General features: G+C 41.3%; 1 protein-coding gene across 2 annotated transcripts in view; it reads right to left on the bottom strand.

Annotated features, from left to right (window-relative positions):
- acot7 (acyl-CoA thioesterase 7) overlaps positions 1 to 27,274 on the bottom strand; it is a 53,822-nt gene that overhangs the window by 1,395 nt on the left and 25,153 nt on the right. For both annotated transcript variants that reach the window (XM_070969408.1, XM_070969407.1), the window contains exons 7-8: positions 17,352 to 17,468; positions 9,645 to 9,829 (exon numbers count right to left, since the gene is read on the bottom strand). In XM_070969408.1, coding sequence (XP_070825509.1) covers positions 9,645 to 9,829; positions 17,352 to 17,468 — 302 coding nt within the window. The remainder of the gene's footprint in view (positions 1 to 9,644; positions 9,830 to 17,351; positions 17,469 to 27,274) is intronic.

Here is a 27,274-nt window from a genome sequence, read left to right as displayed (position 1 = left end):
GCACCTGCCACTCAGAAGCAATGCTGACAAAAGTTTATGGAGAGAGCAGGGTGGTAACAGATATGGCAAAACATCATGCCAGGGACAAGCCCGGGGGTCACGGCTCAACTGTGATGAGAATATTAAAATAGTGACGCTGAGCTACAAACACTACAGCAGTGGGAATATCTTCTCTGTGGAGTAGGTCCAGGAGCATACAGCTGTAGTCTTCGTGTGTTTGTTGTATGCTGGTTATATAACAGTCAACATACTGCTCAGTCAATTTTGCTTTTGCCATTCAACTGAAAGTAATGGATAATTCCAGTTCATTGACTTTCATAAAAGAGAGAGAGAGAGAGAGAGAGAGAGAGAGAGAGAGAGAGAGAGAGAGAGAGAGAAACCAAGTTTTTTTTCAGCAGTTTCAGACATTTTAAACAGAAGTGCTGCTCAGTGGTAAAAAAAAAGTTGGTGTAAATTTTAACAATTCATCATGTTTTTCCTACTTCAATGCACAGAAAGCAAGTAGTTTATTTTGGAGTGATTACCAACCTGTGGCCATGCTGGAAGGCAGACAGCTACACAAACAAAGCCTCTATTATTAGAACATATTTTGAGTCGTCTAATAATCCACTGTCTTTATCTATTCACAGTGTGGTCATTAGACAGGAATATTAGGTGATTAGTTAAAATTTCCAACTGGACTGAAAGCAGCAGAATGCACAGGCAGCTGGTCATTACAGTGTTATTAAAATAAGCCAGGACAAGGTGATTTGGGAGCCAAACAGAGGTTTATTAATCATCCTCCTTTAACACGGCTACTGGGCAGACCAAAGACATCCATCATTTAACGCAGAACACTGGTCTGAAATGATTTCATTACAAGCCTAAAACAGCTCAGAAGGACTGCGGCCATGCAACCAGAGCAAAATAAAACTAAAACGCTAAGACGGTGAGACTGCTTTTGACCAGTAAAACCAGTGAAAAGGCAAATTATCATTAACCAATTATTACTGCTGTGTCTCTCTGCCATCACCAAAGACAGTTATTTGATACAAGGTGTTAACATGATCATAAGTGAGCAAAATGTTCTAGAGACAGCTATAGATTGGTATGAACATCCCTGCACTAAATACAGTGGTGCCAGCCATTTGGATCTTTATGGTATATTTATTAACAGTGTCTTCAGGCTATTTATACCTTTTAGTCTCATTGTTTCTATCCTTCAAACTCCTCATGTTCCTCATTTCTCCCTGCCCCGCCCCGCTCTCTCCCTGAGGACTTGATCATTATTTAATTACACTTTCAGAATCATAGCGAGCGTCAGCCTTAGATTGTTTCATGAACGCGCCAATTAGAAGGAGCTGTTCGACTACTGCTAATGAATGACAGAATGACTGTTGATAACATTATAAGATATAACCTGCTAAAGGCAAAGGAAACAGATGAGTGAAGGACAGGTTCATGTAGGCACTGACTGCTTGAGTTAGTAGTCCGTTACAATTTCTACGTTATTTATGTGGAATTTCTGCTTTGGTATTTTGTCTCAAAATGCATTTTCACTCCCAATGAGTTTCCAAGAGGTCTCTAGAACTTCTAAATGCTGCTTTAAACAAAATCCAAAGTAAATCTTTTTCAAATAATGGTTAGCATTGCGTAGCTTTTAAAATGGCTTTTTCACTCCTTTACAGAAGGAGATGATGTTCCAAGTGAACCGTAATATCAGAGCTATCACATCTACAAAGCCTTAATACTGGTGTTTCTACTTTTTTGTCCATGCGTATGTCTGTGCACATTATTGGTCCTGCTTATACTTTGTGTGCATTGCTGCTAGGCTGTAACGCATGCATATGTTTATGCTCATGCAAATCATACGGGATTGGTGTCCCCATGTAATTGGTATTCTCACAGTGGCTCCAGTCTAATAACTATGATTATGCAGGCTCATCAGCTACTAGTGACTCTGACACAGAACCTTACAAAAAGATCATGCTTGTAAAACTGACATTAAGACAACAGATTTTGATTCACAAACCTTATCTGAGGCATACTGTACCATGAGGGCAGTTTGCAGGAGTCTGCAGTTAATCCACACACACAGCAGGAGTAGATAATTAGACTGAAAGATGTAGTTACTGTATCATATGATAATGACAGCAGAGTTTCTGAGTGCATGTTCATCTTTATATTAATGATTGTATATTTGAACAAAAGAGCATGCACTGTGCATGTACAATATTTCATTGCCATCAAAGTGACTGTACTGTACAGTTAATACATGCCCCACATTGTGTAAAACACAAGTGCTCCTCTTTGAACGAGACTAAAGTCTGCAGCCATGATAGCAGATCTGTGAGGTTGTGCTCAGGTGCAATGGTGCTTTGAATAAATGTTATACAGCATGCTAATATGCAATAACAATGCTAAAATATAGATGCTAATGTTTGCCATGTTTACCATATAAGTTTAGCATAAATGCAAACATAATAATCAACAGTTAACAAAAAGTACACCTGTGGTTGATGGGAAAGTTATTAGCTAGTATTTAGTCATAAACCAAAGCATTGGTGAAATTAAAAATTTTAAGTGATGATGGCAAAATGAAAAGCTAAGGGATCACCAAAGTTAGACGCTTGGGCAAAATTTCACATCAATCCATCCGATAGTTGTGGAGATGTCTGCATCCCTAGAGCCATGCTAGCGTGGCTGCTGAAAAACACATTTGTTACAATACAAAAATAAAGAAGAAACGTATTAATGGTCATCTGCAATAGATTACACGAGAACACATTATTTATTTGAATGTCATCCACCGGGAACCAAGACAAAGTCAGACCTCATAGCCTTGGCTGATCAATGCAAACAGCCAAGAAAAACAGTTGTTTCACCTGCCGCCCTGGTCGTCCATTAGGTGGACAGTTGAATGGAGTGCGACAAACCAAATGGTGTAAACCTGGAACAGGGACAAGGCTTGTAAAAGGGACTGCTGGGACAAAGCCAGCAAAATGCCAGAGGGGTTCATTTGTGTTGGCACAAGCTGTTATTAGAAAGGGAAGAGGGCATCAGTGGCACTGATGTGATCCAAGTGCCAATGTCTCAAAAGTAGCTCTAAGATGTAAGTAAGTGGCTCAAGAAAAAAAACAGCCATCTGGACTGACATAAGGCTGGATACTAACCTATATGTTAGTGTGAGACAGAGAGAGAGAAAGAGAGACTCATACACAAATTTAGACAATGCTGAAACGTTTTTCATTTGTAGACATAAAACAAATTCTTTTAAATAAAGGATGCTGCCCATGGATCCGTCTGTTCAGTCATGATGAATATCCTGCACTGTCAGTTTGTTCTGTCTGTGGTTTAGCCTGCAAAGCAATCATCCCAAATTCTTCAATAATCTGAGCGTCATCGCAGTTTCAGCAACAGCAGCGTTGCATAAGTGATAACATGATGCACAAAGCTTCGAGCAATTTTCAAATCCTGACGTCGATTTTCAGAAATGAATGGAGCCCAATCACAACCTGAGAAAACTTACTCAACAATGTAAACACTGCTTTTGTATACTTCAGGAAATGTTTGGCAGTAATTTCGAGAAGAGAAACATTTGCATGGCTAAAACAGAACTTTTAAGAAAAGCGAGACAGACGTGGTGTTCCAGAGTGTTTTGTTTTACTGAAAGGCTTCAAAGTAATACAGAAGAAAACCTGAGGAACTCAGAATTGATCCATTCCACCGAACTTCGTCTTGATACATGAGCATTAATACTAGCCAGCTCTGTGTGTGTGTCTGTAGGCCTACCTGTGATTAAACGTTTCCAGCCCCTTCACCTGCACTGCTGAGGGTCAGTGTAGAATTTGTAGGATATTAAAAACAAGACTGAAAACACCAAAAATGGTTGAACGGTGCAGTGCTTGCTCTATGAATGGGTGTCATTGACACTCTCACAACATTTTTTTATTTAGTTTGGGCTATGGATATAGAGCATAATAGGCTTCAATGCATATTTATGAGCAAGGCGTAATGAAAATCTAAAATTCCTAATAAAGCTTTGTACAGATTCGTGGACTGAGGCTCGATGAGAACAAATGTCAGCATGCTCTCAGTGTCGTGCTGTGGATTACCACAGAGTCAGAAATATCTGCGACTCTGGCACGAGCGTGCCCGTTAACCCGTTGCTGATTATCTTGAATGGGAAGCATCTAAAAATAAATATGCATCACTTCATGTGGACTACAGGAGGTTGCCGTGACAACCGGGCTTGTTTTTGTGTCACGGGAGGCCAGCTGAGTCTCTGCCAGAGGGAGGGAGGGATGAAGAAAAGAGGGTAAAGGAGGGATGGAGTGAGAGATGGAAGAGAAGGAGGCAGGAAGGAGAGATGTGATGAAACAAGGAACAAGAAGGGAGGGAAATAAAGAGAAAGCAGGATGTAAGAAGGACCAGCCCTACTGCAGGTTCACCAGGACTGAATTCAGTCATTCACTGTGTATTGACGTCTTTGAATTGATTGCTGAATGTGCACACAAGGTTGAGCAGCAACCACCTTTTCATTCATACCGTAACATGCGTACACACTTGGGCTCTTCCCAGTGTAATCACAGCGCAACCACATCCTTCCGCCACCAGCTGGTGTTCAGTATGCACTGGCCACCGGCTGAGGATTCAAAGTGCTGACCCTCTGGTAACAAGCCAGTTTTTCTAACCTTCAGGCAACTGCTACCCCATTAAAATCATCAGAAATACAACAAAGACATAAGCTGCTCAGAGGTGCTTCTTCAAAGGTATTTTCAATGATTCCTATTCTGGCCCAGTGAGCACATATATTATTTCAGCATTTTCAAGGATACTGGTGCAGAGAGGCGAGGCATCCCCCCGATATCCTCCCTTCTGCTCATGCTGTCCTCCTTCCCTACTTCAGCATTAGTGACAGCCCATCTACAACCCCTCTGTGCACGCACACGCACACGCACACGCACACGCACACACACACACACACACACACACACACACACACACACACACACAGCGTCCCTAACCCCCTGTTAAGCTAAAACAGGAAAATCTAAAAATAGTAAACGCAGCGGGCTCACTCAAGAGAAAGCAAAGATGAGAGAATGAGGGGAAAAGCACCTGCAGTCATAAATAGCAGAAGATGTCCTTTCGATCAGGCTATTTATAGAACACAACTGATGCAAAATCTGCCACAATGTCATGAAATTTTCATTACTGAAGGTTGGAAATGGGGCTGTTTTATCTTTCAATTGAACAATTTGGTTCATATGAGCTTTATATAAAGAAGCCAGGGACAGACATGAAGCCTGTGCTGCACTGCTGCAGATGTGGAAGAAATGACAAACCCAAGAACACCTTCAGCACAGATGGAGAAAATGAGTCAACATCTGGGTTTCCATTAAGTTGGTGAAGATAAGATAAGATAACACTTCATTAATGACTCGTAGGGGAAATTAGGGTGTTCCAGACAGCTGCAATAGTATCAGGAATATAACACTATAACACTCACTAGAATAATGCCTGGGCAAAGAATAAACACCTGGAACAAATAGTAGAGAAACATACAGAGGTTTGTTTGTTTTATAAATAGACATAAGGATTTTCAGTACAAGCAGATGAGGATGATATGAGGAAGAGGGGTGGAATTTTTGGCAGAATTTTTGGAGGACAAGAGAACAGGAAGGGCATGAAGGCACATTTATTTTTAGAAAGTCATACAACATAACTTAGCATGATGCTTTAAAGGAATAGTTTGGCACTAGACACAAAGATTGATTGCACTCTTGTGTCTGTATGGTAAATATAAAGCTACAGCCAGCAGCCAGTTAGCTTAGCAAAAAAGACTGGGGGCAGATGGCATGGCTCTGTCCAAAGACAGCAAAAGCAGACAACCAGCAATTCTAAACTAACATTGGAGGGGCAGAAAGCCACAACCTCAGGGGCTGAAAAAGGAAGACGGAAGAGCCAAAAACTGCAGGTACTCGAATGGTCATTTGAGGCTGGCTCCATAAGCGAGTCAGTCACAGAAGTCCCCATAGGTTTCAGCAACCAGGCTTCATTCAGCCCATCTCAGCTCCACCCAAGCTCTACCTTTGTGCTCATGTTTGGATTAGCCAGAAGTTTGGTGGAGTCAGGCATTGTGAACACAGTGGCGATCAGAGCCACTGCTACCAAGTGTCACAACAGCTCTTCAGAACCCTATGGGTGACATCATAGACACTACATCTTTGTTTCACAGTCCATGGTATCAATCCTGTCATCTAATTCATGACAAGAAGCAAAAGAATATTTCTCAAAATGTCAAATGATTCCTTTAAAAAGACAAGGGAATACTCTAAAAATGAGGCACTGAAAGCACTAAAACCGAAATGATAATTTTCACATCTGGGGTCTGTGTACATTTTTCAGAGGGTGTAAACGTAGGCTCTGCCTCCACACTGTTCGCTACACGCCAATCCTGTAGATGCCAATCTATTGCACATGCTTGGAAGACATCCTCCAAACGAATACCAAACGTGTAACACAAATATTACGCGCTGTCCAGGTATGCGTCCGTTTGGAGTATGGAGTATAATGAGGCATTAAAGTACTGCATATGGCAGGCTAAATGCAGGTACGTTACAGAGAACAAAACCAAAAAGGCTGGTGCATTCCCTTAAGACTAAATGGCCATTTGACTGGTAAACTTTGACAACTTGGACTTTAAAAGCCATACAAGCTAGTAAGAAACATTTTGTGTAACCGAGAGAAGGAAAGTCTTTGTTCTCTGGGTGACGATCTGTGGGGGAGTGCGTCAGAGAAACAGTAAAGAACAGCATTTATTTACTTAAAATTATATATTCATAAAATGTCAGCATTGGTCAATCATGCCTAAAAAACTGCCTTTTTTCATTCAACTCAGTTCCATTCAATTTTATTTACATAGTACCAAATCACAACAGAGGTTGTCTCAGGACACACGCATATGGAGCAGGTCTAGACCCAACAATTCCTCCATGAAACTCCAATTTGGTACAAAGAAATCTGTGACATAACAAGAACATGTAGAAATGTCATTTGATAGGACTGTTTAGAGTGTTTGGTGGTCGTGGCTGCAGGTAAAATTCAAGGCCAAAATGTTTCTCACGTTTGGCCCTTCTCTGTATTATCTGGCTTACTAGGCTAATTAATGTCACCGTTCAATTTCCATCCCTTACAGTCCCACCTGTACTGTTCAGGTGTTAATTGGACTGATGTGTTAAACCTTATTCCCTGGATGTGATGGATCTCCTTTATACAGCAAGGGACTGACATCTATGAATTGGTTTATTGCCATAAATAAGAGTTTGGATGGACACTCCCTCATTTGGGGGTCAATCTCATCTCATGTTTAAACCCTCAGTAAATAGTTATAAAGCCAGAAATAGCCATGATTGAGCCTCAGCCTGCTTCTCTCACCCATAGAAATAAACACAACTGCATTTGTGCTCAGTGATCTGTTCAAACATGTGCACATCCACACGGAAAGCCATCTCTCTCACACACACACAAACCTCCACATGCATCAGAGCTTTATTTGCCTTTCTTTTACACACAAACACATGGAGTCTGTCTATATTGCATCTCTGTCCACAATTTTCTCTCTTGTACTTGCATACACACAAATTTCCCTGTTCTTTCCCTTGTTTATCTGACATGGCTACATCAGGGCCCTGGCAGCCCACGTCCCATTTAGAGTCCCATTTACAGTGTTGAGGGTGAATTATTAAAATCACTGGGAGATTTTTTTTTCAGCCTCTCTTTTCATGAAATTGAGGTGAACACAGAAATTACAATGACTCTAATCATCATTGCAATTCCCTACCATTAAAACAAAAGCCATGAGTGGCCTGCATGAGAAAACCAGGTAATGAATGCATGGAGGGAGGTGCACAATGGCCGAACCAAACACAGGCTTTTGTGAAATGGAAATTGGGGGATTGACAGGCGCTTTTCAAAAGGCCGACCAGCGGAGACGCACATTCAATGCACATTTCTGTCTGGCAGGGGCAGAAGCAGAGACGTCTGTTTTCACACACACTTGTCACAGTGTTAAAGGCTGATGCTGCACCTTTAAGTGTGTGTGAGTGTTTATGGTAAGAGGGGTCACTGCAGCACTTGGTGGCATGACAGCACACCTATAACAGCACTTTTCCACACTTCCCTTTCATCCACACAGCCAAGCTTTGCTTTCTTCCTACAAATTTCTCATTACATGCTTGTGTTACCTGAAATACGGCAGGACATGCTGTTATGAACCACTTTTCATTTTAAGATGTCAGCGTGAGTGAGACAGCTATTTGTAGTATACACACTGTATCTCTTTTCTAGATGTTTTGGTTCATTATTATAAGTGAATTGATACAGGTTAAGCAAGAAAACAGCTTTCTGATTGACTTCTGCGACTCTAAACTTTATTGCATTTTCCTGGCTTACTCAGTACTCTGCACATGCTTAAAGTTTAATGATTAACTCAGGTACAGAGAAATTTTGTACACTGGTGCACTTGAGAGAACCAAGACCTGCTGTTAGTATGTCAAATTTCACTGAAGCTGCGCACTCAGCATAAAACCACTGACCATAAACCCACTCATTATAAAATGCATCAGTAAACTTGTTCAACTTGTTCCATAGTCTTTAAAATGAAATAAATGTTAAGGTTAAAACTGATTTCAACCCACTAAATGCTTTACTTAGGGCTCTGAATGTGTTTTGAAAGGCTCCTCTATTGTCTAAATCCTGCTCCTAAACAAAAGTTGGACGAGTTTTAAAGCGATCATCACAGAGATAATCAGGGCAGCAAGTGGCGCCAGGAAATGATTTAAATGTGCTGAGTTAAACAGATGGCCTGCGCGTACAGTGTTTGCATATAAACAGGGTTTGGATCATTGTGTACTGCTGAGCCAGAACAAACAAGGGGCGCCTCTCTCCAGTCTGCAGGTAAACATGCACACTTTACATCCTGGCAAAAAGTGCTGAGTCAGCTGGACTTTGATGTCCTCGGATGCTGGAGAAATAATAGCATTCAGCCCTCAGTGCTTAAGGATAAATCGCAGACACAGCAAAGAATTTAATGCACTGAAAAGACACTGATGAGTCTCTCATGGGCTGAGCTTTCCAAAAGTCACATGTGTCACTGACTGAGGGAACGTAACTATGCGTGAATATTAGATTGGGATGTGATGAAGAATCCACCACTTGCATTTCTAAGTTTCACAGCAAGCTAAATTAAGAATTTTTGACAGCCAATAGAAATACTTTCTGCTTATCCTTCTTGGCAAAAAAAACAGAAAATTCATGTGTGTCTGATCTTTAAAATTAAGTTTATATTTAATCATGCTTTTTAATTCAGTAAGACATCTGAGGACAGCGTTCATCCTAAACAAAACTGAAAAGAGTGTACAGACTCAGCAGGAAGGAATGATATAAATTCATGCCCAGCTTTTTTCACCACACAATGCTGAGTGACTGAGAGGTTTAAAAATCAACCTGTAAGATCGAGTAAGGTGCACCATACTTGGTGGACATCAAACAATCAATGATTGACTGTCAGTCTGTGTAAATGTAGCCCTATGTGATGTACAGGATTAAATTCATTCTACATTCTTTAGAACTTTAGAAAGCAGAGACTGGATAGTACCAACCTTCAGAGGAGGGACAGGCAGAGGTTTATTGTCCTTGTCCAAGGAGATGAAGGTGAAGAAGGCCGAGACGGCGCGGTATTTCTCTTCCCCTGCCGCCACCAGCAGGGAAGAATCTACCAGCACTTCAATTTCCATCGACCTGTTACTGACGAATGTGAGCCGCCCCACCACTGTCACCACGCAGCCTTGGAGAGATGAGGAAAGAGGAGAAAAATGAGTTTGCTGATCATACAGTATATTGGTTTTCAATGTTTTTAAACACACATTAAATAAGATGCCATAAAAAACATTTTCATTTCAGTAAGGACAGAAGAAAGTCTTGGACTCCATTCGACTGGATTTAATGCCATTTCACTTCAATTTTGAATCCCCCTTCTGGCAGTGAGGGTAATTACATAAACACTGTTAATGTGCTTATAAGGCCATACACTCCGCCATACTAATAGTTGCTGTAGCCAACACTGTCACTCCTGATGCTCCATACTTCAGCTCTGTTGTACCCATCATTGCCATCACTAGATTATAAACTCGAAAATACTGCAAGATACAGAGATTTACCTGGTGGTGACAGGTTAAATCAGTGTTGTGTAAACTTGTTCTGGCAAAGGCACTTCTATGTAAACATCCCACTCCAGCTTTACATAATGTAGCTGAAATCAAACGAAGGACCTTCACATACACAGTGAACATGAAACAAGCATGAAACAAGCTGGCACGATGATGCAGTTGGTCGAGAAAGACTTCGGATCTGCTCTTGCAATCAACTTCACATTGTTGCATCATGAACTTCCTGGAGTGCGTTTGACTGAGAGAGTCAGCAGAGCGGTGCAATGATGAATACACTGACTACAGCTGATCAATCTCTCCTACTGTGAAGTTTCAGATGAATCCATGTAAAAATAAAGCTTTGGTGTGCTTAAAGTAAGACAGGAAAGTTAGACAATACATACAAATAAAGCTGCATTTCAGCTTTTTAACAATGTTAATGTTATGACTGTATATTAAGACCACACATCATGTCCACTGCCGCAGAGCATTTGCTACCCTCTACCCCACTTCTGATTTCAACCTGAGCTCCATCTAATTCATCTAATGCATTTGACTCATCAAAAATTTGTGCTCTTCCCCTTTTGTCACTGCAGGGAGGTGGAAAAAAACAGTCAACTAACAGTACTGGGCATTGCTGATGTGTTTCTTTATTCTCTCTGATGTGCTTGTACTGTATTATTACTGCTGTTGCCATGGAGACAAGGGAAGAAGGTGTTATCCCTGCAGTCTGAGACAGATCTTGAGTATGTGACTGAGATCCTATAAAACAGTCAAAGTTGTAAATAATAGAAGACGTACATGGAAAATGAAAAAAGGCTTTTTTTCAAAGTACGTGCTGCAAACAGTTTCTATGAGAATCAGGCTTCAAATTTAAGGGTTGTTCAGTGGTGGAGGTCTTGTACTCGTGCAGGCAACTCTTCAAAAAACTCATATGAGAGTTTGAAGACTGTCCTCAAAAATGAACATTGCTTGTTTGATTGATCACTGAAATAACAGCTGCAGTCTCTCAGTAACAGGCAGAAGGGCACCAGAGACCATTGTTTGTTTCCACTCCTGCCAGGAAGCGCTTCTGTCGTTAAACCATGAGCACAATCCTTCCTTAACCAAGTAGTTTTATGTTGTCAAGATGCTGCAGATCAGACAATGCTCACATGAGTTGATTTTGTAACATATGGTTGGTTTAGACGGCATTGATAAACAACCTTTTTTGTCAATTAGGTATGAGGACTTGTCCTCTGTGTATGGAGCCTGCTACATTCCTCTGATTTATATGACAGGGAATGGGGACATGATGAAGCGTCCTATGGCGCCAAGGTTAGGATGTGCAGAACAGAATATTGAACTGGGGAACATTGGACGATGGGAACAGAGATGCACACCAGATGTAACTCTTTCTCTTTATGAAAAATATTTTGGACATATCTCAGCATGAACCCTCAGACTGCATTCCTGAAGACTGGAGAATGGACAAGCAGACTGAAGTAAGTACAGGAAATGAAAAAACTAACCACAAACTGAAACTATGGGCAAGGAATCATTAGAAATAATGTCTCAGCCCTGTGAAACATAAAACCTTAATGTGTCATAATGCAACTACTTCTGCAACTCTTCAACTTTTATGTGTTCTTTGTCTGTTTAATATTCTTTCTTTCTTCCCAGCCTTCAATAAAATAAACAGGCACCATTTTGGAAGCTAGTATCCAGCTCTAAGGTTTGTATTTTACACAGTTTTCTGTGCACTGGGGAAAAATTAGATAGCTCCAAATTATTTTGGTGAGTGATAAGAAAAAGTCATCTAAAATGACTGTATTTATTGGTACCCCTCATCAGAGAGATGCTTTGAAATTCTTTGTGAAAAGGTGATTAAGTGCAATAATTGTGTAAGAACTCAAGATGAGGTACGGTGAAGTCACATTTCTATGCAGCTTGTTCGCCCACATACAGCATTTATTCTCTCCCTTGTTGTTGGCCCTTTGAGTGTTTTTACATGTTGCCGCCAGGAGCGAGTCCAGTCTCATTCAAGTAAACTACCTCTGACACAGATGTATTAGGCTCAGTGAAGCGTGCTCTGCTCAATGACATTACACAAAAAAATTAGCCTTGATGAGACTGGGAGATTCTTTGAAGACCATCATGATTAATAATTGATTCATGCAGAAAGCAGATGCTGGACCTGAAGGTCATCCAGCGAGTCCGACCTCTGAGGCGCCGTTCGATGCTGGGAGGCGAGTCAGTGCCATTGCTTCGTATGTATGCACTAAGATGGGATTGCAATACCTTTGAGCGACAGTTTTGCTATTTTAGCTACGGCCTGCGTGAGTTAAGGTTCTTCTATTTCTCTTCTTTCTCCTGGAAATTGCATTTTTGAATTAGCGAGTGGCCAGAGAAGATACAAAGGAATGGGAAAAGGCAATATGGAGGTGAAATAACAGTGCTCACTTCAGACAGCTTCTCCAGAAACACATTAGGCAAACGAAATTGTTTCTTTTGTTGCGAGGAATCAAAGAAAGTCCCTCGCATTCAGACACATACTGTACATTTACTCCACACCAAGGAACTATTTGATTGAAACAAAAACCGAGAAATCCTCCAACACAAATTCTACAACTTTATACATTTCCAAGCCTTATTATACATACAGTGGAGACCAGACGACACCTGTCCACATGTTGACGTTCTAACCAATGAGTACTCAGTAGTCATTACTGCATTATTACATGAGTATTCAGCATCAAACCAGGGAATATTTCAGCACATATATTTATGTCAAGACTAACGTGAAAAGTTGACCTTGTTGGCATATTGAATACATCTGGCACAGTTCACCTGTTTCTCCAGACTCACTTCTCTCATGTCATGTGATCCTTGAACCACAACACACTGATTTGGCATCATGGCCGGTGTGATCCCATCCCAAGATGGTCTCTAGTTTTACCTCCTGTGTCTGAGTGGCACAGTGATCCGCGAAACCCTCCCCTTGCGAATCAGTGGGCGCTAGTACATTTCTTGGTTGGAGCTCATTAAATCCAGGCTACAGCAATACCACAAATCCCTCCATTCACACATCACCACACTGATCTGCTCAAGCTACGAAACAAAACCAAGAGATCATTCACGCATGAGTACTTCTACCTACTGTCTTTACTTTCTAAATGTCAGCTCTGTACAAATCGTGTTGGATCAATGAAATTAAATTTCAAATCAATTAACAAGAACATCATTGTTGAGAATTCAATATGCAGCACTGCTCTCTTTATTCCTGTCTCTCACACTTTCTCTCTCACCTTTATTGCTCCCTTCTCCCTGCAAACTCCTTTCATCCAACATTCACCTTTTGAAGTTTTATGCCTTTCTTCTCATTCTTTGTACCTCTGGGCATTTTGCTGTAATGGATAATGGAGAAGAGCGGTGACTCAACACTGCTGTGGCACATCAATGGCCTGCACCTCGCCAACTTATCTTCTCAGTGCCAAATAATGCACATTATTGTTCAGTATGACATAGTAGTTACTTTACTTCTCTGGAAAGTCTGTGGTTAGGAGGTAAAAAATGAAACCGTGTAGGTGAAGAACAAGAAAAGACACTAAGAAACAAGTGACTCACAAGCTGTGACATGAGAGCAGCCATTTTCTGATGTTTAAACGACACAATCTAGGAAAGCTTTCATTGCCTTTAACAGCAAATCAGAAGAGTGTTTCTGTATATTGGACCTCATCAGTGTTTCTGCGCAGCACAGTCTGTATGTTTTTACTGGACATCAAAAGGAGACCTCGAAGAATAACGGGTTTCTTCACAGCCTCAAGCAGAAATTGTAAACAGTAAATTAGGTGACAAATGAGGTGTGAAATGGAATATGATAGGAAGAGCCATTAGCAAAAGGAAACAAACAAAAGTAAGACTACAGCACATTAATTAATGTGCTTCATTTTATGCTAATTGTCTTGTTTCTTTATATTAACTGAATTGCATACATGAATTCCAAATGCAATTACTTTCTACATTATGTCTAAGAGGAGTCGGTTACCTGATCAATCAATTAACCCCTTCTCTAAGTGGCATGCACCAGTACGTTTCTAAATTAATGGACTTTTGAATTTGGGTTATATGGCCTAAATGGCCTATATGGCCATTTTTCTGTTGGGAACGGACTCAATTTTTCTGCTGTTCAACCCCGCAATTAATTAAGTGGACTGTTCAGGCTGGACACAGCAGGACCTGCAAAAATTCATAAACAAATCATTGGTCCATCCTAAACATGAGCCATGTGCAGACACAGACCTCAGTCTGTGTCACGTCTGTGTGTCTGTCGATGTGTGGTCCTCCCGCTTCACACAGGTTTGCATGGCATAAGGCTCAGTCAAGCATTCTCAAACCCTCACTGGTTATGGCAAAACATCAATGGGCACGTAGAGGAAAATTCAATTTTCTGATAGCTTTCCACCGTCAGGCATTTCTGTGCATCAGCCTACCTCGTCTGCTGTTCTTCACCTGGACAGACAGTAGAACATATTACACCAGTTCAACAGACCTTATATTGGCATCCAGCATGTTAGAAGGACAGAAATCAAAATGTAACTGTTTGTACATATAAACTGTTTTATGGCTGCACAGTAAAACATAATGAAACCTGTTGGTACAACATGAGACTGCTGGACCTCTTAGATCCTCTTGAACTAACTTGCCTGCTGTTCCAAAAATGAGAACAACGGTCGGTGAGGCTTCATTTAGTTACTGTGGGAAACACTTAAAGAACAAATTACCAGAGGATCTAAGGTGTGTCCCAACTCTGACTGCCTGTAAGAGCAGGCTTACAACCCTATTATTCTCTGCTGCCTTCTAATGTTGTGTTTATCGCCTGTATGTGTCCATGTATTTATCTTCCTTGTGACTGTCTCTTATTCTGTATGTAGTTTATATAAACTAAAACACAATAAAACCTAATGTTTCCCACTAACTGTTTGCATCCTTTAAAATGTTTGACTTCAGTCTGTGCATCTGTGCTGGAAATACCTCAAAGTGATGTCAGGTTATCTACATTTAGTTGGTTGTACAGAATAATTACATTCAAACATGCCAAAGAATGAAAAAAACAGGTGCCGCCTACAATGCCAGCAGCTCTTTTTCGCTGGCTTTTTGTTTTGATCTTTGACGGTTATTTTCCTAAGCACACCTCTTGAGTTTTTTGTTTGAACACCTTAAGCAAAATGGGAAATCTACTGGTGACATAACACCTAAGTCCCTGTGGAAGCCAGGGGAAATCATGTCACCACCACCTAAACTCAGAGGACAGATGGAGGCAGCAACTGGAGCAGCTAGAGGCAGCTGAGAGATGTAGACATGGATCTCAACCTATCTGAACTGTTCAGTTTTCTGGTCCTGAAGCTCCCAGAAAGGTGTGTTTTAAATGTTTTAAAAATTGCCTCCCTCACGTCCTTCTCAGCTACTCATTCCTTACTCAGAAAAAGAAAAACACTTTTAGATTTAAAGAACTGTCCTGCTTGAATAAAATCACCTGTATTTGAAAATTAAATGTCCCGTAAACGCAGTAGACGTACAGACGTACATAGTTGTGCTGAGCTGTAAAAACGTTCTTCCCATTTCATAATTCAACAACTGGTAGAGTTGTAGCTGACCCATTGTTAACATCATATCCTGAGACACTCATGACGTCTGAATGTTAGCACTGGAAGTCTGGATCACATCATCTCAGGCACATGAACAGAAGACACTTAGCTGAGCCCAAAAATGGAATACACTGTTGTACACCACTTTGAAGAGTCACTTTTCACATATTTACTTTCCATAAAAAGACCAATGACCATTAATCAACCACAAGTTTTTTGGTCCACAGTCTTACTGTCATAATGCTTTTTGTCTTTGGAATGTATTTAAATGTGTTTTTTTTTTTTTTATTGAATGCAAACTGAAAGGTATTAGCTGTTATTGGACAGCTTACAGCGAAGGCCCACAGAGATAACCTAATGAGAGAGGGGGGCTTACGCATTTACAGTACGCCTAACTCTAACATGCCTCTTGTGAATCAATAAAACCTTAACCCAGCGTTCAACTTTCAGAATGGGAGAAAACGGTATCGCCATTATGAGTGGTCACTTTTTTCCCCCATCACAACAGCGAAGGCTAAGTGGATAATGGTGTAATCGAAAGCCTTCAATGAATTTCAAAATAAGAGGCTTAGAATTTGTCCACATGGAAATCTCAACCGCACAGACTGAGACGTGTTGTGCAGAATAAATGATTTCCGCCTTTAATAGCGAGGAAGCAGCTCCGAGACAAGGCTTCGTAATGGAAAAAAGTTCAATCATAACAATGAAATGTCTTTCCAGATGTAGCGACAGCCCCGTAAAACACAACTGGTCTTGATTAGCAGCTGTGTGACAAATGTTAACATTGGCCAGCCCAATTTAAAACAGCACTGTCAGAGGCAAAATGTGTAGACTGCTGAGTTTTTTCCATTTTACGGAATTGGGTTCATCACATGATGCAACAGTAATCACCTGAAGCTCAGTATCAGCAGAACCAGTGAGCTTGTGCTGGACTGCAATGCTCCACATATGGATGCTGCTGCAAAGAAGCTGCAAATTCTGAAATGTGGATGCTTCACACACATCCTCAACCTGGCAGCATAGATGAAAAGTGGCCCTCTGTTGAACAACATTATGATGTCACAGTGAAGTTGATGTTTGACCTTTTGGATATAAAATGTCATCACTTTTGCCTTTTGAGACATTCGTGTGAAATATTGTCAAAATTAGCATGTGAATTCTTGAGTTATGGCCAAAAATGTGTTATAACTTTTGACCTTTGACCACCAAAATCTAATCAGTTCATCCCTGAGTCCAAGTGAATGTTTTGTCACATTTGAAAAAGAACCTCAGGGCATTTCTGAGATATCATGTTCGCAGGAATATGATGGATGAACGGACAGACAACCTGAAAACATGATGCCTCCAGCCGCAGCTGTCGCCGGCGCAGAGGCATAAAGAGAAGCAGCATCATGAAAGGTGGAGACGCAGCTTGCTGCAGCCTGTTACCAACACATGCAATGCATGGCTTGGAGAGGTAGGTTTCCTTCAACTTGTGGGTGTTTATATGTATCCATAACTTAAAGCTTGAATATAATCTCTACATCATTCTCACCTTTCTTGACCTTGCGGTGGAAGTTGATGGCGTCCACAGAGGCAGTGACAATGTTGGTGTTGCAGTGCCGAGCTGCCACGATGCCAGCAACCTCATCCATCAGCTTCATGGTCACACCTGTTCCAGACACACAGTTTGACTTTTGTAAGATATACAAGAGGATCCATACCAGAAGATTAATAGATATTTTCTACTTATTTATCATTTTCTTTGATTTCATTGAGGTTTTACTGTGACAAGCTATGAAAATATTACCTTAACACAATGTCTGTCTGTACATCAACATACAAGTACAAATGTTTCAATGCTCATCTCTCATATTTTTCTCTCTCATTATCAATAAAAGACCATGTTATCAAGCTATTGTATAAAGTCTGAACATGCAGTACAGGTCTATGACAAGTGAGCAGATACAAACTGACTATGACCGGTGTCCTCCATCCCAGGGACTATAGAAGAAAATATACTTTAGCTATACATAATGCAACAAATGCAGCGATTTGTCCCTGTTAAATAAACGGTGAAATAAAATTAGGCGGTCTGATAGAGTCAAAAGCTCCAGGATAAGTCGGTAAGAGGCTCTGGAGTTGAGATTGCTTCGTCAACTCCTGTTTCCAAGGTCAAGAATGAACGAACACTGATCTTAAAGTATGATTGTACAACTTCTGTTATTCAAACAGGAACCTGTTGCATTCTGGACACACTGTCATCACCAGTCAAACAGCACTTTTCTCTTTGAATCAAGCCAGCCTTTTCAGGTAAGTGAAACCATTATGTTGGTGTTTCAGACACAATTTCACTGAGATGAGATTGTCTGAAGTAAAAGCTAATGGGTTTCCTGACGCAATTAGAAAACTATCCACCAGAAGCTAAATTATGAATGAGCCATCTTGCCATTTCCTCAACATTAGCTTCTCATCCAGACTCATTAGTCGACTGTTGATCGCCAGAAAGTGTTTCAATAGACTAACAGCTGGTTGACTTTCATCTGACAACAAACAGCAAACACTCCAAACACTTTAGAAGAACAGTCCACTTATTTACTGTCCACCGAGACTGGATTACAGCATTAGTCATTTGTTTTAATGTTTAAAATAACCTCATTAATGTTCTCCTTTAAAGTGACTTGCAGTCTTGCAGTCATGGGAATAATGACTGTCCTCAATGGCAGCAACGACTGAGGCAGCGTGAAGTCTCTCTACGTGCACAATGAGTCTAAAGAAAAGGGTTGTGTTTTTAAGTGTGTGACTTTGAAACAAGAGACTGACACTGGTGCCTTTCAAAGGAATATTTCAACATTTAGGGAAACTCACAACATATTGTTGTTTTATGGTATATATGCTGGACAACTTGTTGGTCTGGTGCAGAAACTTTCTGATAGACTGTTGTCAGTGTGAGGTTGCCAGCAGCAGACAGCCCAGGATTCTTTTCACTATTCCTTTTACCATGAGGGTGATCTTTCCTTGACCTCAACCAAGTAGTTTTAGTTTCCTAAACTTCACCATAGGTGACACATCACAAGCTACTCATATGAGGTGTTTTGCAACCATCATGTGGGTCATTTTGGAGAAATCTGACAAATGAATCCTTTTCTTGTTTGATCTCGGTCTCAAGCTCAGTAACTAGATGCTCATGCTTGTTGTGTGTGACTAATATGTTTAGCTTAATGTTGACAAAATTAGTGTGCGCAGTATTTGGACAACAGCGAGACTATAGATGGACAACAGAGAATGGGATTATGCTGCAGGAGAAGTCTGAGAGGGATGTGCGGCACACGGCCTTCATCCGATTGCTGAAAACTTTACAGTACTTGTTGCATGTTATTAAAAGCTTTATTTATGACCATGCGCTCTAGATCTTGTGGTTGCTTGATAATTTATACTCTGCCACGAGAACGTATCACAACATGAATCCATTGTGAGTGAAATGCATCCAGGCTGTTCTGTGTGAGAAATGGAACTACAAACACTTAACAGTTGTCTTTCAAACCCGCACGAGGTGACAATTTAATCACAAAAAGATGCGTTCTGGGTGAAGCAACACTTTCAAGATGTAAGAGCACTTCAAATAATCCATAATCGGAAAGTTTACAGAGCACTTTGCCAATTCCTGCGCTAAAAGCTTGCAAATGATTTGAAGAGCAGGGAGACACTTTGAGCAGTAAATCAAAGTTGCAGATTACAGTAAGGCTTGAAGCCCATTATTTATGAAGCAGCAGAGCTCACAGAGTGGACACAGAGGAATTCACAAATCCACGCCTGCATTTGTCTGCGTGTGCCACACATACGGCCTGCAGCAGCTTCTGTCACATGTGAAGGAAACAGTTGTTTGCGGGTTTGTCACAGAAAGTGGGACATCTTGTATGGAGTGGGTGAGTTTGAGATGAGAGAAGTGAGGAAGAGGGTGGCATCTGTTTCGCATCTCAGAGAGAATGTGCGCATGTGTAATGTGCATGTGCTTGTGAACGTATGCTCATTTAAAGATATTCAAACCTTGACTAGAGACTCCAGTTGCCCCAGTCACTCCCTCTGAGTTGTTTTTTGTATCTCTCATGCTACAGAAAATCAATAAGTCTGCTTGCTGGTGGCTGGTTTGGCTCCCAAAGGCTCCTGCCATCTGCACTGCGTGGCTCTATTTATGACAGCCAAATGTGTGGGAGTACAAACAGAATGTGCTGCTTGCTCCCAAATGCAGCATTTGCAGTAAAAGCTGGCCCGCTTAGTTGATTAAGAATTAACCATGCCATTACTCTGACATCTTCTTATCCCAAATGGCCAGAGCATCACATCCATTTAATTTTGCTGATAATACTGATATGCACAGAGGTTTAGTTTGGAAAGTAAACTTTGTGTGCAAGCTAAACCTTAACAGGATGTTTGAAATTTGAAAATAAAAAACGGCTTGATGCTGAGAAAGTGAATCCAGCTCTGACTTTGATGTGTGATTATGTGGTCAAACTCAGGTCACGCAGTGTGAAAGTGGCAGATCTTTTGCTCCATCACATGAAAGCCTCCATTACCTTTAACTAGAACCAACACCCTGTTGACTGGGAAAGTATATCTATTAAAAAAACTGGCTGATTAAGGCCGTTGGTGTGACCGTTGGTGTGACCAGTGTTCAGAAAGGTGACAACTGCATATCTGGACGGGCAGATATATAACTTCCTTTCTTAAGCCTTCTGCAAAGCGTTTCCCAAAACCCATCTTCTTCATTTTCCATCTTTGCTGTTGTGAAAATTGATGGGATCTCACCTAAGACAGAAAATTTCCCCTGGGTACGAGGCACAGCAGGTTGCCGCTATTCAAAGGCTCTAGTGGTCATGTCTGAGCGTGCAACACTTAGCGGAGATGGATCATGACCTGGCGAGATAATTAAACTGAACAGAAACGGTGAATGACGCTAAACTGAATACAAACTTTTCGAGTAAATCTAAAGACATGCAGCCTGAATTTGTTGCAGTGGCCTTGCAGCCAACAGCTGGATCCTGATGATTTAAAACTAATAATGCTAACATTAAGGACATTGACCATGAGCTGAGCGCACCTTAAAGCAGCTCTAATCAATATTTTCTTATCAACAAAGGATCACATCATGATGTATGTGAAAGGGGTCGCTCCCTGTTATCAACCAACTCTGCAGTTTCTTCCAACTCTACAGACCTTTATAGCTACTTTTAGCTGATTGTTTTGGTTCCATATCATCAGTATTGTTTTCATCTTCATACTGAGAAAAAGCTTTAATAAACCACTACCTGCTCTGCACCAAACGACAGCGAGAGAAAGTTACTGACGAGCTGTTGAACATAGTGCAGCATTTAGTGACTAAAGCGGCAGGAGTTGATAACAATTGCAAATGAAATCTAAAAGCGTCATTCAATGAAATGATCTAACTGTGTGAGGTAAGCTGCAATAAATAACATATTGCTGTGTTCTTTTCTGCACAAATATCATTGTTTTCTGTCTTTATCTCAGAGCCGTGGGACAAAACGGCAGCTCTGGTAGCAGCAGTCATGCATCAGCTGATTATATTAAACCTTGAAACAAGTGACCCCGATCTTTGAGATTTCATCTCGTTTGATCTTCCATTTGCAAATATTACATGGCAAAGAATTAGATTACACTTTTATTCTGTTTCTGTGTAATGGCGCAAGGGCAGTTATCAGGGCTAAATAATCTTTAGGTCATTCGGGGTAAATAAAGGAATCATAAGGGATGGAGAGAAAGCCCCGCTCAGCATGCTGTGGTATAAAGTCAATGCTAATGTGCTAAATGGCTAGACTGGAATATCATCATTTTGTGACTTGATATGAACTCAGTAACTTTCTAAGCAAAGAATAAGTAGAAACATTCTGCAGACTTTCTGCTTTGCGGTGTGGACTGTGTGCAGAGGGATTTTGAGAGAGAGGAGCAGTGAGAGTGGGCTCTCGCGGTCTTGTTCCCCTGCTCCCCCGTGTTAGCAGCTCTCCGGATGCCTTGAGAAAATGAGGCTGGTGGGTGTGGGGGGATAATTACCCCTGTTTGCTCATGTTCTTTACTTTACCACACTCCCTAAGAGACTTCCCACAGTCTAAGAATAGCTAGAAATAGTAAAAAGCTGTAAGTTTGGGTGTTTGAAGGCACTGTTTTTTAGCTTTAGTTAGTTCTGATGGCAGAGTTGGAGCCAATTATGCACAGTAACTGATAAAGGTCTTCATTATCTAAATTGCTGGATTTTTGTTGCTTATTTTTGCTCTCTACATACTTGTCATATTGTGGGAGAACGCTTCAGCTTCATTCCGCAAAATGGTTCATTAGCATTCCTCAGCAGCAGCACAGCGGCTGCAGATGTTTCTCCATTTCAGAAAGGAAGACCAACATTTCATTAAGCTGCTGAGGGGTAATGAAGGTCAAATGTGAATGTGATCCACCTCCTACGACTCAGACCTTGGTTCAAGTCCAAGATCATGGCAAGAACTTTTCAACTGTAAGTGCAATGTTCACTTTTACTAAAACCTTTTGATAATCTTCATCCACTTTTACTTTTTTTTTGCCATAACTTAAACTTCTACCAATCAATATTGTATAGTTTAACGATGAATCAAGTTTATATGTAATGTAAAAGGGGTCACTCACAGTCACAAACCCACAGAGAATTAACGTCCAACTCTGTTTGTTATGTTATCAAAAAATAAATACATGTTAATGTAAATAATGTTAATCATAAAACATAGACATAATGTAATATATAATGCAAACATATTGCACACACAAGACCTCTGCTGTCAAAAAAACCCCCTAATCTTCACCTTTCAATACTTGTTGAAGAGTTTTTATACATTTGCTTTACAATAACACTTTCATGTAGACAAGCAGCTGATGCAAGTGTCACTGGTCACACACGTGCTTTCATACTTTGTGTGTACCAGGAATATTAAAAAGAATATCCACCTGGACAAAATGAGGGAAAAATCCTTGACAACTTCCAATGTGCCTTGACAACTTCCAATTTTGTCCAACGTCAGTAAAACTAAACATGACAACTCGGGCAGGTGAAAGTATCGTTACTGTTGTTTACAGTGGCAGAAAAAGGTGCAGCAGCAAGAGAAACCACATAACTGCAGTCTGCTGCTGACCTTGCCTTATATCCTTATATGCTGCCCCCACATTTCATGTGCTATACTGCACCTTGCAAATGCTGTGTGTCTACAGCATTTATTTTGACCAAAGCTCCAAATGACGCATCAGTTCGTGTTCACTTCACAAAAGAAATATGAGATTATTTGGATATTCGATTTATCTAGTGCACAAGAAACCTGTGAATAAAACGTCGAGCCAAATCAAGTGCAGGACTGCGCTGTCCTTGAGTATAAAAGATGCTTGTCTTTATTAATCACTACCATCAGTGGAACTGTTAATGCAACTCCTGCAAAAAAAACCCTCTCCTTGTACAGTCAACGTAAAAGGTTGAAGAGAGGCTCAATGTGAGACTGCAAATGAGGACAAGCGAGGCCAAGACAGCCCTGGGACTGGCGTTACACATTCACAGGGTGACATGGCACACTATGACTCTCCCTTTGCTGTAGGGCGGGAACTCGAAAGGCAGGGGGAGGGGCAGTGGGGTTGGAGTTGGTGTGTATGAAAAGGAAAGACAGCTCACTCCAAATGGGGAAAAAAGGGCAATTAGTAACCAAGTCCCTAGTGCAGCCCAGTTGGCTACGGGGCAGAATACCTCTGTGATTAGATTCCTTCTGACGATTCCCCCAAATCTTCACGCACAATGCTGTCCATCGGCACCAGGCAGGAGAACAATGAAGGGAGTCTTCCAGGCAGCTCTCGTCGCTCATCAACTCTGTCTGCTAACTTCAAGACCTTTTAATTAGACGCAGCTCAGAGACCGCACACTGTGCAAGGCGCCCACTGATGTAAGGAGGAGAGAGTGTGAGGCCAACAGATATCAATAGCAAAGTGTGCGTGACCTTTGCTTAGGACTGGCCGGTATGACGGTACATACCGCAATGGTACGACTGTATCCACCAGTAGAGATTTGGCTGTACTGTTTCCACCACAGGAGCTATCCCTTAAGCCATATTAACACACTGTTATTCACAGTGTATGCACTGCTACCCTGCTACGCAGACACTGACACAGAGTGTGGCTGCTTCGTACTCTTTTCATTTTGCCTGTATATTGCTTTCTCTTTCTTGCTCTGTCATTGGCATTGAAGATACATTTGTATACATGCCATACTGATAACAGTGCAGTCAGCCCTCACCTCCGTATTGCCAGTGCATCAGAAAGCATGAGTGAAAAGTGTGAAAGGGCAACTCTGATCAATGTTTGGACTTGATTCTCTGGCCATTTCCCTGAGCTCATATAAGAACATGGCTTTTGTGTTTTTGCTACACATACAGGCCGAACAGCATGATGCAGCAATCCAGATTCCTCGCAAGGTCACGTGATTTGGGCAGCACTGCTCACCACGTTCTCATGTGGCCTGAGAGCCACAGTTGGTGGTGATAATACGCCTCTATAAGCTCCCATTTTGAAAGAACGTTAGTTTTACTGTTTTGAGTTTGAGTCGTTTTGTCTCATGTAAGGCATGAGACAACACGAAGGCATTTATTTAGCTCCAAATAAGAGAATAAAACAACCAAATGTGATGCAGTATGGTACGGTGTGGTTATTTTACACCACTTCATTGAATTTACAATAACAATTACTATACCATCATATACACCGGTAACCATGACATAGAATTGGCCGTATCGCCCACCCGTCCCTCTGCCTCTCTTCTCTCATCACTTAAACTGACTGTTACCGTCTTTGTGTCTGTGTGTCGTCCCTCTCTTCCCTGTTCTTGTCCTCTGTCTTCCTTTATCCACCACTGACAATTCCCTATCTCTTTCTGTCCCTCCCATCCCCTCCCCAACAACTGCTTTAATCATGGACAGTATCAAACGGCTCAAACTGCCTCCTAATGAGCTGTTACTATAGAAACAGCTCCTGTTAGCATTACTGCCATGCAGCAACCCACCCACATCCTCTTAGAAAGAGGCATACTTTTTTGTATATCTTACCATTCCAGCTGTGGCAAACTTTATTAAACACATTACCAAATTAGTGCGTGGCCTTAAATTCTAGAAATTGTAAGTGAGCGCTGTCATGGTTGCACACCACAGGCCTGAAAAAATCACTGAGATACAATCCCTGTAATGGAAATTCTGTCAGATAAAGGGCTTTCAGATGAAACGCACCTCTGGCTGTGATGGTCATCAGCTCCGGCACATTACTTTTCTGAAAGCAGAACTAACAGTCATAAACATAGCTGATTTCTGTTTCGCTGTTAACTAGGTGATGTCATTTCACGGTGAAACTTCTGCTCCACTTCGTGTTTGGATAACGTCAGCTCTGTGAAACTGGTAGCAGTTTGGCCTTGCTAAAAAAATGTCTGCCTTCAAAAGTCCTGTCACCATCCAGCTGTCAAAACTCAGATGAGGCGAACTCTGAGTCAATAAAAACATTGATACCTTCATCTGGATCGGCTTCCTTTACTTCCATGCACTCACAGCTCTGTGGACTTTTTTGTTTTGCATTTGCTTTTAGCTTCACCCTCAGCCTGTATACAGACTGCCATACCCTGTGATAGATGGAGGGTTTGGGGCTTTTGAAGAGCCTGATCAAAAGAGCTGCTGACAACATTCAGGGCTGCAAAAATGACTTGCTCTGCATCTTTCAGGAGTAAAAAAAAAAAAAAAAAAGAAGAGAGTATGTTGACAGGCCATATCATTTAATCATTCAGTGTACTCTGCCTCCTGTTGAGTCCCTGCATCCTAATATGAAAACCAGTTACTCTGCAGAAGAACCCAAAACTGCAGTTTAACAGATGTTCCCATTTACAAACAATAGGGGATGCATGTGGAGCAGCAAACACGTTGCTGATGGAACAACCTGAGTGCATATGTGAGGAAAATCATCCTCCCTTTTCCTCAGGTACTGTACTGTATGTCTCACATTGATAGACGAGACACTCTGACAGCTTGTTGGTATCACTCAACTTATGTGTCTGTTTCATCTGGGTTAACACACACAAACACAAAGTCAAACAGTCCAATGCAGGCCTTGTTACACGACTGGGAATCAATTTAGTGCAGGTCAATAAAGTTGGTTCCTTTTGTCTCTTGTATTGATCCTACGTCAGCGCTTAGCACAAGTAAACAAACTCTTCATTCAGGTAATGGCGGCTTTGAATGTGGTGAGGCCGCTCTGTTATGTTTTTGGTGGGTCATTAAAGCTCCTCGGGCTCAGACATACAGTGTACCTGTGAGATGCACGATATCCAGGCTCAAGCCTCCTCACTGATTTCACGTAGAACTGAAACACCGTCCGTCTACCTCCCTGGAGTCTGGACATGCATCACAAAAGCCAGACAGAAATTCAGATTATGGTCTTAGTTTTTAACTGTAGTTCAGTTTCTAGTTACAATTTTAATTACTTGTGGTTTTTGATTACATATTTATTTCTTTGAGTGTCTTTGTTTTTTTGTCTGCAAATTCCCTTTGGGATTAATAAAACACTCATATTCAGTCATCCAGGGGAGGAGGCACCAGTGTCTCTCATATACCAGGATTTCACCAGGATGTCCTGACATTCAAAGACTCTTCTCATGAGTCTCTGAAGCTGATTCTCTATTTTATTTCTGAATCAATGTTGGTTTTGGAGGAGAAAAGGCATGAGGTACAGGTAGTGGAAGCCACACACACACACACACACACACACACACACACACACTCACTCACAAAGGTCGATCACACAGGCTCCAGTGGACATATCCCTGTCTCTCTGAATTCCTCTGTCTCAGGCAGTGACATGTTTATATACCCACTGAGCATAGATCAGAGCAGAGGACAGATAATATAGAGCCACAGTGATGGATGAGTTCTTGCACGCAGGCAATCCCGGGCTCAACTCTGTCACACACACACATCCTGCATTAAATCTATGCATACCAACCACTTTATAGGCACACTTCAGCCTCTCACACACACAAACACACACACACACACACACACACACACACACACACACACACACAATGCAAGTCTCAAACCTGAAGAACAGATGAAAACACACCAATGTGTAATTTCTGCTTCATTCTTTGGTCTATATGTTTTAATCAGACCGCAGCAGTTTCCACCTGTGGCAATCAACTGCTGTTTCCATGGAAACAGTTGATACGCTTCCTAAGAACATGAAGGAAGCAGGAGAGCGGGCAGGAAGAGAAGGAAGAGAGGGAGCATGCGATAATGAGGAGCAGTGGTCAGACGGTAAGGGATAAGCGATAAAGAAAAGGAGAGTAAGAAAGAGAGAGGAAAGAATGTCGAGTTACTGAGCATCAAAGCTTTCCAGCGTGGAGAAAACTCCCAGGCTTTTGTTACATTCCCAGCT

The sequence above is a fragment of the Chaetodon trifascialis genome, chromosome 8 (assembly GCF_039877785.1).
Source record: "Chaetodon trifascialis isolate fChaTrf1 chromosome 8, fChaTrf1.hap1, whole genome shotgun sequence".
NCBI lineage: Eukaryota > Metazoa > Chordata > Actinopteri > Chaetodontiformes > Chaetodontidae > Chaetodon > Chaetodon trifascialis.
This window is presented reverse-complemented; position numbering and strand designations above follow the sequence as displayed.